The 15,277-nt window shown below is 34.3% G+C and overlaps 1 protein-coding gene and 1 long non-coding RNA gene across 2 annotated transcripts; both read left to right on the top strand.

Annotated features, from left to right (window-relative positions):
• Positions 1-95: 95 nt before the first annotated feature.
• On the top strand, positions 96-800 carry LOC136270003 (uncharacterized). Its single transcript, XR_010707636.1, has 4 exons — positions 96-199; positions 288-398; positions 487-597; positions 686-800. It is a non-coding gene; the product is annotated as an uncharacterized lncRNA (long non-coding RNA).
• Positions 801-1,052: 252 nt separating this feature from the next.
• On the top strand, positions 1,053-14,802 carry LOC136269940 (uncharacterized). Its single transcript, XM_066065856.1, has 21 exons — positions 1,053-1,188; positions 1,277-1,411; positions 1,498-1,608; positions 1,705-1,815; positions 1,904-2,014; positions 2,103-2,210; positions 2,299-2,433; positions 2,520-2,627; positions 2,716-2,823; positions 2,910-3,017; positions 3,106-3,213; positions 3,302-3,409; positions 3,498-3,605; positions 3,694-5,242; positions 6,135-6,258; positions 8,312-8,438; positions 10,110-10,228; positions 10,747-10,942; positions 13,411-13,509; positions 13,591-13,647; positions 13,816-14,802. Exons 1-21 carry the CDS (start codon positions 1,053-1,055, stop codon positions 14,007-14,009), a joined length of 3,960 nt encoding a protein of 1,319 aa, XP_065921928.1. The 3' UTR covers positions 14,010-14,802.
• Positions 14,803-15,277: the final 475 nt, after the last annotated feature.

Here is a 15,277-nt window from a genome sequence, read left to right on the forward strand (position 1 = left end):
CAGGTGAGATATCTTACTTTGCTAACTGAGGCAATAGCTGTTGGAAATTGATATCTGATGAAGATGACTCTGTTTATATCTTCTTCTGTAGGTGACCACCCTCATCAGTCAGATGTAGAGTTTAATGATGGAGAGTCGGATGAAGGATTGGGTTCTGTTGATGCAGTGATTGAGTCTGTCCTTGAAGATGCATATGCAGGTGAGATATCTGACTATGCTAACTGAGGCAATAGTTGTTGGATATTGATATCTGATGAAGATGACTCGGTTTATATCTTCTTCTGTAGGTGACCACCCTCATCAGTCAGATGTAGTAGAGTTTAATGGCAGAGAGTCATATAAAAGATCTGGTTCTGTTGATGCAGTGATTGAGTCTGTCCTTGAAGATGCACATGCAGGTGAGATATGTGACTATGCTAACTGAAGCAATAGTTGTTGGATATTGATATCTGATGAAGATGACTCGGTTTATATTTTCTTCTGTAGGCGATCACCCTCATCAGTTAGATGTAGTAGAGTTTAATGGCAGAGAGTCATATAAAGGATCTGGTTCTGTTGATGCAGTGATTGAGTCTGTCCTTGAAGATGCACATGCAGGTGAGATATGTGACTATGCTAACTGAAGCAATAGTTGTTGGATATTGATATCTGATGAAGATGACTCGGTTTATATCTTCTTCTGTAGGTGACCACCCTCATCAGTTAGATGTAGTAGAGTTTAATGGCAGAGAGTCATATAAAGGATCTGGTTCTGTTGATGCAGTGATTGAGTCTGTCCTTGAAGATGCATATGCAGGTGAGATATCTGACTATGCTAACTGAGGCAATAGTTGTTGGAAATTGATATCTGATGAAGATGACTCGGTTTATATTTTCTTCTGTAGGTGACCACCCTCATCAGTCAGATGTAGAGTTTAATGATGGAGAGTTGGATGAAGGATTGGGTTCTGTTGATGCAGTGATTGAGTCTGTCCTTGAAGATGCACATGCAGGTGAGATATCTTACTTTGCTAACTGAGGCAATAGCTGTTGGAAATTGATATCTGATGAAGATGACTCTGTTTATATCTTCTTCTGTAGGTGACCACCCTCATCAGTCAGATGTAGAGTTTAATGATGGAGAGTCGGATGAAGGATTGGGTTCTGTTGATGCAGTGATTGAGTCTGTCCTTGAAGATGCACATGGAGGTGAGATATCTTACTTTGCTAACTGAGGTAATAGCTGTTGGAAATTGATATCTGATGAAGATGACTCTGTTTATATCTTCTTCTGTAGGTGCCCAATCTCATCAGTCAGCTGTAGAGTTAAATGGTGGAGAGTCAGATAAAGGATCCATTTCTGTTGATGCAGTGATTGAGTCTCTTCTTGAAGATGCACAAAATGAAGAGTCAGATAAAGGATCACATGCAGGTGAGATTTCTGACTATGCCAACTAGTGCAATAGTTGATAGAATTTGATATCTGATGAAGATGACTGTTTATATTTTCTTCTGTAGGTGACCACCCTCATCAGTTAGATGTAGTAGAGTTTAATGATGGAGAGTCGGATGAAGGATTGGGTTCTGTTGATGCAGTGATTGAGTCTGTCCTTGAAGATGCACATGCAGGTGAGATATCTTACTATGCTAACTGAAGCAATAGTTGTTGCCTTGTTGGATATTGATATCTGATGAAGATGACTCGGTTTATATCTTCTTCTGTAGGTGACCACCCTCATCAGTCAGATGTAGTAGAGTTTAATGGCAGAGAGTCATATAAAGGATCTGGTTCTGTTGATGCAGTGATTGAGTCTGTCCTTGAAGATGAACATGCAGGTGAGATATCTTACTATGCTAACTAGGGCAATAATTGTTGGATATTGATATCTGATGAAGATGACTGTGTTTATATCTTCTTCTGTAGGTGACCACCCTCATCAGTCAGATGTAGTAGAGTTTAATGGCAGAGAGTCATATAAAGGATCTGGTTCTGTTGATGCAGTGATTGAGTCTGTCCTTGAAGATGCATATGCAGGTGAGATATCTGACTATGCTAACTGAAGCAATAGTTGTTGGAAATTGATATCTGATGAAGATGACTCTGTTTATATCTTCTTCTGTAGGTGACCACCCTCATCAGTCAGATGTAGAGTTTAATGATGGAGAGTCGGATGAAGGATTGGGTTCTGTTGATGCAGTGATTGAGTCTCTTCTTGAAGATGCACATGCAGGTGAGATATCTTACTTTGCTAACTGAGGCAATAGCTGTTGGAAATTGATATCTGATGAAGATGACTCTGTTTATATCTTCTTCTGTAGGTGCCCAATCTCATCAGTCAGCTGTAGAGTTAAATGGCGGAGAGTCAGATAAAGGATCCAGTTCTGTTGATGCAGTGATTGAGTCTCTTCTTGAAGATGCACAAAATGAAGAGTCAGATAAAGGATCACATACAGGTGAGAATTCTGACTGCCAACTAATGCAATAGTTGACAGAATTTGATATCTGATGAAGATGACTCTGTTTATATTTTCTTCTGTAGGTGACCACCCTCATCAGTCAGATGTAGAGTTTAATGATGGAGAGTCGGATGAAGGATCTGGTTCTGTTGATGCAGTGATTGAGTCTGTCCTTGAAGATGAACATGCAGGTGAGATATCTTACTATGCTAACTGAGGCAATAGTTGTTTGAAATTGATATCTGATGAAGATGACTCTGTTTATATCTTCTTCTGTAGGTGACCACCCTCATCAGTCAGATGTAGAGTTTAATTTTGGAGAGGCAGATAAAGGATCCAGTTGTGTTGATGCAGTGATTGAGTCTCTTCTTGAAGATGAACATGCAGGTGAGATATCTGACTATGCTAACTGAGACAATAGTTGTTTGAAATTGATATCTGATGAAGATGATTATTTATATCTTCTTCTGTAGGCGATCACCCTCATCAGTCGGATGTAGAGTTTATTGACGCAGAATCAGATAAAGGATCTGCTTCTGTTGATGCAGTGATTGAGTCTTACCTTGGAGATGCATATGCAGGTGAGATATCTTACTATGCTAACTGAGGCAATAGTTGTTGGATATTGATATCTGATGAAGATGACTCTGTTTATATCTTCTTCTGTAGGTGACCACCCTCATCAGTCGGATGTAGAGTTTATTGACGCAGAATCAGATAAAGGATCTGCTTCTGTTGATGCAGTGATTGCGTCTTACCTTGGAGATGCACATGCAGGTGAGATATCTGACTATGCTAACTGAGGCAATAGTTGTTTGAAATTGATATCTGATGAAGATGACTCGGTTTATATTTTCTTCTGTAGGTGACCACCCTCATCAGTCTGATGTAGAGTTTAATGATGGAGAGTCAGATAAAGAATTGGGTTCTGTTGATGCAGTGATTGAGTCTCTTCTTGAAGATGCATATGCAGGTGAGATATCTGACTATGTTAATTAGGATGATTGTTGTTTGAAATTGATATCTGATGAAGATGACTCTGTTTATATCTTCTTCTGTAGGTGACCACCCTCATCAGTCGGATGTAGAGTTTAATGATGGAGAGTCAGATAAAGGATCCAGTTCTGTTGATGCAGTGATTGAGTCTCTCCATGAAAATGCACATGCAGGTGAGATATCTGACTATGTTAATTAGGATGATTGTTGTTTGAAATTGATATCTGATGAAGATGACTCTGTTTATATCTTCTTCTGTAGGTGACCACCCTCATCAGTCAGCTGTAGAGTTTAATGATGGAGAGTCAGAGTCTGATATGGATGATTCTGATGAATCTTGGATTGATTCAGATAGTGATCCTGATAACTCATCGAGTAAAAGCGATTCTGATAACGCATCAAGTGAAAGTGAAAACGATGAAAACCTTCCAGATGTTGACAAAAGTGTTCCTAAAAAGGGCAATCATCAAGTTCTAAAGAGTATTGAAAATATGAATTCTCCTCAAAAAAGAAAAAAAACAAGTCTTGAAAATATGAATTCTCCTCTAAAAAGAAAAAAAACTCTGTCACGTGAAGAATGTGACTTCGACATAGAGTATCCGAACATTTTTATCAAAAAGTTCCAAAAAGGAAATAATGAAAGATCAAAAACCGGAAGAACATACGACCTTGTTCATTCATGTATGTTTTGTCATGACCTTTATTCAAACATCCAAACTCACATTGAGAATAAACATGCCAACAAAAAAGAGGTACAAGAAATTAAAACCATGAAACAGAAAAAAGAGTTCTGCAACACAGAAGAGAAAACTGACCTTATGAAGGAAATCAATAGAAAAGTTACCCTGATTCGCAATAAGGGAGACAATATCCACAATATGTCTGTTCTTCAAAAAGGTGAGGGCGAAATACTACTTTCAAGAAGAACCCAGAATAAATTCAGTCTGAAACAATATGGGCCTTGTCCGGAATGTTTTGAATGGATTCAGCTTGAGAAATCAGTTGCAACTCATAGGACCTCTTGTCCAGCGTTTAAGACAGGTTCATATTTCCAGAGCAAAGGGTCTGTTATCATTCAGGCTAAAGTTATGGCAGGAAAAATCATTCCAGAAAGTTCAAAAATTCTTCAAAAAGAAGTTCTTCCAGCGATGAGAAGAGACAGCATTACAGACTGTGTTTTGGAGGACCACATTATTCTGATGCTTGGAGATATATGGCTCAGTAAAAACATAGATAATAAAAGAAAACGAAAACATTATGCGAGTTACCACATGCGACTTGCTGGACGCCTCCTTCTCCTTGTTCGAGAAACAACAAACCTATCTCTTAGTATGTCGGATTTTCTGGTACCAAAATATTTTGATGTTTTTGTGTCTTGTGCACTTAAGGCTTGTGATGGTGTTGACAAGGAGGAATCTGATGAATATGACTTGGACCACCCAAGCACGGCTTTAAAAATTGGGTTTGACCTTTGTCGTTTAGCGTCTGTGAAACTTGGAAACAGTATAAAATCTGGAGAGGAACAAGGGCGTTTAGATGCTTCAAACTTTCTAAACCTGATGAAGTTAGAATGGACTGTTAAAGTAACAAAAATTGCAAAATCAACCCTGAATGAGCGTCATTTTAATGCTCAAAAGAGTCTACCAGATCCTGAAGACATTGCAAAATTAGCAAAGCACATCACAAATGAACTTACCAATTTTGATGTGGAAAATATGACTCCAGATAATTATAGAAAAGGAGTTATACTCTCCGAAAGTCGACTTCTATTGTACAACCGTCGAAGACCTGGGGAACTTGAGGCTTTAAGGTAATAACAATGTTGCCTATATGGCTTGTTTCAGATATAGTTTAAGAAAAGTATGACATGACAGCAAAATTTTAATGAAGAACAAAATGACGCTCATTTTGAGCAATTGTTTTCTTTATTAATACAAAATATTAAATGACAGTTATTGTCCATAAATATTTGTTAATCCTTTATTTTCTAACAAATCAATTAAAAACTCTGTAATAAATAGTTGAATTGGATTTAAAAATATCACTTATGTGACGTCCATATTATAGACAATCAACATAGGGAAGTCGGCTATTGTTTCTCTTTTTGTTAAGAACGTATTTCATATTATTTATAATGATGAATTGATTGTCGCCGACGATCGATTTCTGTCGTTCTGAGACCCACGATTCTACTTAGGCCTAAAAAAAAATAGGTTTGTTTCCGCTTTCAGGCTGAAAAAAATTAGATGTATCAAATACATCAAAAAAATATATGTTAGTCAATATTGAATTAAATTTCTGCAATGTCCTCCAAACCGGATGTTGTCTAATTCAGCGAAACTTTTCAGAACCAACCCAAGTCGGATTAGATAAGTTTTACTGTATAAATGAAGAAACAAACAATTTAATGGGTATCAGTTTCTTCATAACTTGTTTAATACTTTTTAGCAGCCACCGTTTTGTGGCGGACATTATTTTTACACTACATCTGAAAGTGGCCCTATAGTATACTTACATGAATTTTTATGGTTACAGTTTTAACTATAATTTGATACAAAAAAGTAAGGGTGAAGCTTTGTTTATTTTAAGACTTAATAGACAAAAAATTTTGATTTTGCTTCCTTCTCTTAATGTTTTTTGAGATATAGATTTTAAGAGACCCGAGTTCAGCGAATCTATTAAAAAAAATTGTTTCACTGCAGTTTGAAATGCTACGAAAACAGATCAAAAGAAATGTCTGCTGTGGACAAATCTTTACGCCTGGATTTGACGGATTTAGAAAAACAAATGTTGGACACCCAGCATGTTATTGAAGTTCGCGGAAAGGTATTGCAATTGTTTATATTTACCTGGTATAAGATAACCACTCAAGTGACCTTTTTCTATCTGTTTTTGTCCGTCATGCAGTAACATTTGAACTCTGAAACTACTTGGAGTATCATGACGTTATATAGTGTTGCATCTATAGCAGGAGGGGAAGATAAATTGGGAAATTAGACATTTAGCATGCAAACTATATGGTTATGTTAAGCAAGGAAGCTTCTATAAAAATTATCATGTATGATTTTCTTCTGTCTTGAGATTTCTTGTACCTAAACCATGATGTATGATTTTTTTGTTGCATCAGTTATTAGTAAGGGTATCATATGGCACCTCCTTACAATGCAAAACTGTTCAAATGTCAAATCTGGTATCTCTTTCATGTATGTAGACCATGACCCAAATGGTAGGCCTTTCAACTACTTTTTCAATTTTCACATATGCTTAAAAATGCATTTAGAGCTAAACTAAAAATATATCTGTTTAATGTTCTGGTACTGACCCATCAAAATTGCTTCTACCTAATTATTTTTTTCAGCATATTCATTTTTGAATTTGATTTTTATTTTATTTTTTTGATTGCAAAGAAATACAAACTGTCAAAGTCATGTTCAAAACTCATTTAGATTGATAAATGATCTTTAATAAATGAAAGTGTTTAACTGTCTTAAAAAAAAAATAAAACATGCATGTATATGTACTCTGTGATTTATAGCAAGATTATTATATACAATTGAAAAAAAAAGAACTACATGAAAATTGTGGGTCTGAGTACATCAAACAAATAAATAAATATTAATGTTTTTTATTTTGGACAAATAACTTCCTTATAAATATAATGACCAAATGTAGCAGTATTTCAAGAGTTGTATGACATAAAACTTTTTTATAGTTGGTTTTTAATAAAATTCTGACCCTTGTGATTTAAAAGGCCAAAGCAATAGCCTATTGTGAAGAAGGCTATATATTCAAGTCTGACAATTGTTAAATAATAAACATGTTGCATCGTAATTTTCTCTGTGTGCTTTTTTGTGCATCATTTATATTAGGATCTGTTTAAACTATAACGTTCAACAGACATACCTTTCTTAACTTCAAACTCTAGCGACAGTTGAAAGGCTTACATGTGGGGAATTCCAATCTTAAGGTGGGCCCTTCTTTGTATGGTAGACTTTATACTTGCCTTAATTTACTTGTGTTAATTGTGGGTGGGTGGGTGTGCTGTAAAGAAATTTGTTAAATTATCAAATTGTTGCAACTTACAATATTAGATACCCTATTGCACGAGATTGGATGGTTTCTTTGCAGGAACATGCAACATATACTTTCTACAATTTAAGTGTACTTGTCTTAATTGAGTGATAACATTGGAGGAAGATATTTTCTCTCTTTATCTCTCTTTTTGATAATTTTAAGAACAAGTATAGCTTTTTAAAAAAGCTTACCATCTTGAGCACAAACTAAAGCAATTAGTTATCAAAGAACATTAATTCTATTTTACATAAATATCACCTTCCTCTATGTGTCATGGCATGTGGTCCATTTTAATATACATGTATCAAATCTGCAATTTGTTTTTACTGATATTAGCCTTACCATATCAAATTTTACGGTATTTACATGAAGATAAAAAAGGAACAGAACAAATATCCAATGAATATTATAGAATATTGCTTTAAAATTCAATAAAATGAAAGCCTGAACTTCATTCTTAGCTATTTTATAACTTTATTTGTTTTCTCTCTTTTTAAGATTGAAAATCTATGAAATTCTTAATTTGTACATAAATTAGAGTATCGGAAAATTATCTCCCTTGTGCCGAACAGCATTAGACCAATGAAATAAATGTAAATTTTCACATCATGTATTTTCTACCAATCACAGAGGAGAAGTGCACAACCCGAAGACTGTAAATTATTTCAACTTTGTATACCGTCTGGTACATGTAGACTATAAATGGTGGTGCTTTTTTAAAATCATTCAGTAGTTTGTGCAATCTAAAATGGTCATATATATTAAAACTGTGTTTCATGTTTATATTTAATTAAAATTTCTGTAGACTGGAAAACGAGTGCCAGTTATTTGCCCTAAAGAAGTCCTGCCAATATTACAATATTTGGCCAATCCTACTGCCAGAAGAAAGGGTGGAGTTAAACCAGGAAATCCTTACTTGTTTGCAAATACTGGTAAGCGACATTAAAACATACATGTTGCAATACAAAGAACTACCCATGTATATGGCCCTATTTTATTAAGAGTTAAATATTGTCAATGCATGTAATCATGCATTACCAATAGTAAAAAATTGTTTGATACAGCTATTAAAACGTTGTTATCATTGCTCAGTGCTGGAGATATTGACAGGCAATTGGCACAATGAAATCTTTTCAAACATTTATGACCATTTGTATCAAGGTGGTAGTTTTTCTTTAAAATTGACTATAAATAAGTGAAGATGCAACAGCAGTGGGCAGTGCTTATTCTACAGCAAAACTACGTGTAACCAATCTAAGGTTCTTCCAGTGAATAAAATCCACAGAGCTAAGAAGTTGGACAAATAATTTGATAATAATATGTTTAATTTGACATATTGTGATGTACTGCCATAAAAATTACAGGTCATGAATTCTGGAGGACCCTTAAATATTGATGCAAAACATTGCATCAAATTTAAATATGAAAGTTTCTTCTTCATATAGTATTTTTACAGAATATTTGTTATTCCCCTTAAATAAAAAAGATTCAAACTGCATCCATCTTAGTTGCAGACAATGTTTTTCTCACAAATAAAGCAGCAGTTATTGAAGCAAAGAATTGGTAATATAACTCAAAGTGCTAGGAACTTCACAACCACATTCATGCTGGATAGGGGGAGGAATCCATTGATCCAAACACTTAGTCAAGGCCTAAACATATTCTTCCTAACTTTTAATTAAGGCTTGGATTTCAATGTTGTTAACAATGTTAACAAATCTTACTCCTTTCGGGTTTAACAAAGTAAGATAAATTGATAGACCACGCACCCTGCTAAATTGTTCTCATTTGTAGTTGATTTATATCAATTTCATTACACACTGGTGCGGCAGAGAGTCAACTTGCTACATTGTTTTTAAAAGAAAGTTTACATCAGCCAGGTTTAGGGTCTGACTCTCAAACTCTAGATTCATATCATTTTAAGTGTCCACTTTTATTGACTGCCAACAAAACAATGCAAAATTTGCATGGCACAGCAGGAAATATTTTAATCGTATGACTTGAACTTTTATCTCATTGGAGTTCAGTTGTTTAATTTAATAAAGAATAATTATTAGAAAATATTGTGTCCAAATGTAAACTTTTTGAGTAAACTATGATACAAAACAGTTTTTAAATATCTATTTCGTGTATCCATAGTTAAATTGGTAAAAGCCAATATAAATTCACACTCGTACTTTGCATGTGTCACTGCCCTTTGCTGATGTAACTTAGGATACACCTAAAGATATTTTGATTTTGAGGAGAAGGTGTGTACTACACTGCATATCATTCCAAATAGCCTAAAGATTATAGAGGCAAGTAATATTATGTTAAAGTAATTTCATTAACTCCTTATTCCTAGAGGATATATATTACCACTACTGTTTGGTGTGTCCAAACTTAAGCTAAAAACAAAATTCATGTTGCGAGGGGATGCTTCGCTTTGTGGTGCTCTTGCTTTCTGCTCACTAGCTTGTTACAGAGGGGAATTAGCATCGCTTGTGCATGTCCACACCTCAAAGGCTAAGTAGAAATTATACTTTAAATGATAACACTTCACAAGCTTATGCTCTGTTTACAGAGCTCTTGTTCTCTTTTATTCAATAATAACTTTTTTGTAGCAAATGGTGTTGTGAAGGCGGGTGAGGCCCTAGATGACATCAAAGAAAAAGCTAATTTGAGATCTCCACATCTTATCTACTGCACTAACTTGAGAAAACACTGTGCGACCATCGCTCAGGTAAATGTGCATTGTAGTGCAAACAAAAAATGTGTTGTATATATACAGAATAGCATATAAACTTTTGCATATCTGAGTGGTTCTTCCCTCAATTTAAGATTCAACATTTCTCAAAGTCTTGTGAAATAACATTTACTTGTTATTTGGTATTATATCTTTGATTTTCAAATCTGTAGTTTGAGGTTAGAGCAACATCCAGTTTACATTCAATTTAAAAGGTTTTACTCAATATAATTTTTATTGAAAATATTTTATTGTTTACAATGCTTTCATAAGGCATTTAAAGTGATCAATCTTTCATCTATTCAGCACTCAAATTAAATCAAATGAGCTGAATTTTTTTTTATATACATTGAATTGTGAGCTCTGTGTTGCTTATATATCAATGACTGACACTCAAATTTTGGATGATGATTAGATGTGTCTTAAAGCAATCTGAAAATCAGTTTTTGACCATGCCCACTTTAAGTAACAAGTCTCTCTTATTTTTGTAAAGATTATATTTTTTTACTTTATAGGTGATTGGCCTTCAAGATCATGAAATGAAGTGGCTTTGTCAGCATTTAGGGCATACGCAAAAAGTCCATGCAATTCATTACAGAGCCACATCTGGAATGATAGAAAGAATTGAAATATCAAAACTCATGCTGATGCAAGAGACTAACAGTGTTTCCAAATTTGCTGGAAAAAATTTAAGGGACATACAGTTTGAAGGTAAATTTTATTTTGTTGAGATGTGCTGTAGGAATGATCAAGTGCATTAATATGTTAAATTGTAGTGTTGTAAATGACTAAATGTGTACTAGGTTAACCATGCAGTTACTCACCAAACAATGTGAGTATCTAATAGTAAACCTGCTATTCAGTTACCGAGATAAAAATGTATTTTACATAGTAAGCTGTAAAGGACTTTGAAAAACCCAGTATATAAATCCTTTGATTTAATTACAACTGACTGCAGTCCTAAACCTCATGTCTGACATGCTATATTCATTTGTTGCTGTAATGTTTGCACAATTCTTTTTGGTTTAACGTGCATATTCTTTATAAACTTATTGCATTGACTTTTATTTCTGATGTTTTTAATCTTCCATTGCACAGTCATATACAGTACCGTCAACGCGGATCCCGTATTTTCCGCGCACCCCTGCGGTCCAAATTTCAATGTGGTTTAAAGCAGGTATCTCAGGTAAAACTGCATACCCCCGCGGTTAGGTAGCTCATCGAAACAACACTGCCGTACATTTAATTTAATGCATACATCTCGAATTATATTTTAAAAAATCAAATGCAAACTTATTGATGTATACATTTCCTCTTTTGTGTATATTATAAATCGCGATCATTTCTTGTGTTTTGTGATTGACAAACCTCATCCATGCGTACAACTTCAAAATGTTTCAATTTTGTGGACACTTGAAAAGTATCGCTTTTCTTAAAAACTAATTTCCCCAACAAATTTGAACTTGATGAATGAGATACCAAACTGGACAGTCTACAATAATACACTTTAAATCTTCGTCTTCTGGCTTATTGTAAGAAAAAGTGGAAGACCCTCAAAAGGAACAGTGTTGTACAGGCCGTTGATCGAAGGTAAATTAAAATCGTGTAGCACGTGCCGTCGAGGGATAGGCTAAAGCTGACTTGAGCATTGAGAAATTGTGCCTAAAACATGCCCCGAGTTGATAACACAATTTTAATTCTTACAAATCAAATCATTCTGATAAAGTAATCAAAAAAGAACGTACTTATTATTAAAACAGTTTTATATACATGTATCAAGTTTGTTAAGATATAACTCGTGTAAAAAGAAAAATAAACAGATATAACTTTCTTTTTTAAACATCAATAGTTATAACTTTTGAAAATTGCAACAGGGTGATTTTATTTTTTTTATCTTTTATCATTTTAATTAAAATACTGACAATACCGGGACCGATCTTTACTAACAGCAGGCTGTTATACTGTCTTGCAGCACACAGGTAAAAATTATTTAACGGAAGGTCACACCGCCGCGGTTTGAAATGGCTGCAGTGAGAACCGCAAGGAATTAACTGCGATGGTGTAACACGGAAAGGATTAACTAACCGCAGAGGGGGGGGGGTAAATACGGGATCCGCGTTGACGGTACTGTGCCTGCGTTTATCTGATAATTTTATCAAATCTAATTAACAATGGTAAACAATACAAGATGTATGTCCAAAATCCCTGTGGAGATTCGGCTCGGCTAGATATTTGGACTGACGCCATCACCCAATTTATGTTTGGAAATTCGCCTATACCTTAGGTCTAGTGTCGCTGTAAAAATCGAGATATTCATGCAGCTTGCCTGCTTCAGTTTTGCACACAAAACATTCTTCTTTTCAAATATCTAAATCAATTGATTTGAAAGGTTTATTCCAACAATTTCTCGATCCAGCTTATTTGCTTCCATTCAATCTATCATTTTTGTACCTTTTTCAAACTAAAGAGTTCAATTAAAGTCATTTGACAACTTGCATCAATGTGTACTACTGAGCATCAGCTTCAAGCCTCCCGATGATGAAGAGCATAATAGAGATTCAAAACAAATTAGCCAGCTGTGTAAATTAGGGAAAAATCACTGTTAGGATAGAAATAAAAATTTTATAGAATAAGGTTCAAAATGTAACACTGAAGCAGTAATCACTGCAGGAATACCACAAAAGAATCTTGATTTTAATTAACTGTGACAATTGATCTAAGGTAGGGCTGAATTTCCAGACGTACATGTAAATATTGAAGGACTGTCCCGAGATTCGGTGTATCATTCCAAGCCGAATCTCCACAGAGATTAGTACGTCAATGCAGGCGAGACCTACACAGCAAACTAAAGTGTTTAGTAGTCAACTTCTCATATAAATGTTAAGGGAGAGCGGCGCGCATCGAGAACTATGGCATATGTAATATATGAGTCATGTTCAGCTTTAGGTCTTAAAGTCTCTTCTTTGTGTTTTCTCATAAAAGGACTTGATTGATCACATGACCAAATCATTGAAGCCATTTGTGTTAAAAGATCATTCCAAATTACAAACTTGCTTGCAAAGTTTACAGCATCATGATGATTTTATGACGCACGAAAAACAAGAAACAGAGAAATTATTTTTTCTCTTTTATAGCAGTTCTTGTAAGAAAGGGTGTAAATTTTGATGAATTCTTTTTAGATATCCTTGGTGATTCAGACACCACTAATGACAGCAATGATCTAGTAGATACCAATGATGAAAGCAATGATCATGTAGATGCGTTAGATGCAACATCAGGTAACAAATTGAAATTGTCAAGATGTATGATTTTATTGTCAATGTCCTTTTATTTTATATATCGATTTTTTTCTCTTTCAGAAAATCCTATTGTTTCAGTTTTAGACAATGACTTTGGCCGAAGGTCCACGAATAAAGGTATAATGATTTTTTGTAATTAAGGGTTTTTCCAGGAAAAAAATAATGAGAGGATGAATATATAGATCCTTAACTGGGCTGTATATTTTACTTAGTAAATAAATATTGCTTCACTTAAAATGTTTTGTAGAAGAAATTATCAAACTGTTTTCAAATTTCTATTTTTAGTTACTCGTGTTCAGTGGTCAAAAGATGAAGAACAGGAATTGCGGGAATATCTTTCAGAATACATTGGAAAGAAATGCCCTGGAATGAAGGCCTGTAAATACGCTATTGAACAAAGTAAAAAAAATGGAGGAAAAATTCAGTACAGAAAGTGGGACACAATTAAGAAAAAAGTTGTTAGAATGAATCCTCTATAGTTATACATTCAGAAAGAATGTTTTAGTGTGTGGACATTTTCAAAAAGGTACTTGTTATGTACATGTTCAGTTTTGATATTTTGAAAGCTATTGTTAGGAATGAATCTTAAATGGAAGAAAGGTACAGTACTTATATGTACAATTTGTTAGTTGAAGGTTTCAAAAGAAAGTTTGTGTAACAGTAGCATTGTTACTTGACAATTTCAAGTTGCATTTTGCTTGATCTTAAGAGACAAAGGTTTATTGGTCTTTGCTAATATTTTAAACTATCAAAGACAAGAAAACATTACATTTTATTAATTGCATACCTATGGTTAACGTGTTTATTTTTATGCAAATGTTGGCACAAGAAAGTTTATGTAATTTTCTTTTTGTTTTGTCTTAATTTGTTTATTGCATTCTGGATTGAATTATTGGTATTTTTTCGGGAATTAACAAATATATTCTTGACTAGTAAGAGTTCATGCTTGTTCATGCTTGCATATTTTTTTATTCATGTGTCATGACCATTTAGAGTATTACTTAGAAAGTGCCATGTGAGATAATTCTTGTGTTTGTGCAACGTGACACATTTCACTACCTGTATCTCTTGCTGGTTCTAACTATGCTCAGATAAGAGGAACAGATTTTGACTATTATTTTAAAGTTAATTGTTGCAATTTTAACAAGGAATGTCTCAAGTCAGAAAAGAATTTTGCCTCTTGATTGACCTCTTTTATTTCACCCAGGGCAGATGCTTTGATGTAATGTTCGAACTAGTTTTGTTCATGCAATAAAATGATTGTTTTTTATATTTCTTTTTTGTTATATATGCGTAATGTCCCTGTTTATTATGGATTATAATCGGACCTGTCAAGTGTGCAGAGTTGAAACATTGATTGAACAACAGGATTGGGCAACAGGCAGTTGATGATGCCTCTTGAACTTAGAAAAAAAATGAGAAATTCTCAGTTTCTGCTCTCCAACATTTGAAGGGATGAATGTATAAAGCTGATATTTCATATGTAGGTTATTTACAAGAAAATACAGGTTGGGTTTGAATTTGGTGTCGGTCTGTTGATTGAGTTTTGCCTCTTCAACATAGGAAAGTATGGGAAATTCTAAGTTTCCACTCTCTAACTTTTGAAATGATGCATATATAAAGTTGATATTTCATATAAGGTTATTTTATTAGAAAATACAGGTCAACTAATTTGGTTCCAGTTCGATGATTTTTGACAGAGTTATGTCTCTTGAACTTGAAAGAAAATGAGTAATTTTCAGGGATT

Source organism: Magallana gigas, chromosome 7 (assembly GCF_963853765.1).
Source record: "Magallana gigas chromosome 7, xbMagGiga1.1, whole genome shotgun sequence".
NCBI classification, from domain to species: domain Eukaryota; kingdom Metazoa; phylum Mollusca; class Bivalvia; order Ostreida; family Ostreidae; genus Magallana; species Magallana gigas.

Excerpts from the sequence above, each read along its gene's own strand:
- LOC136269940 (XM_066065856.1), top strand. The coding sequence starts at position 1,053 with ATGACTCTGTTTATATCTTCTTCTGTAGGTGACCACCCTCATCAGTCA. Across the intron at positions 6,259-8,311 it reads TTATTGAAGTTCGCGGAAAG|ACTGGAAAACGAGTGCCAGT; the intron begins GTATTGCAATTG and ends AAATTTCTGTAG. Across the intron at positions 10,229-10,746 it reads ACTGTGCGACCATCGCTCAG|GTGATTGGCCTTCAAGATCA; the intron begins GTAAATGTGCAT and ends TTTACTTTATAG.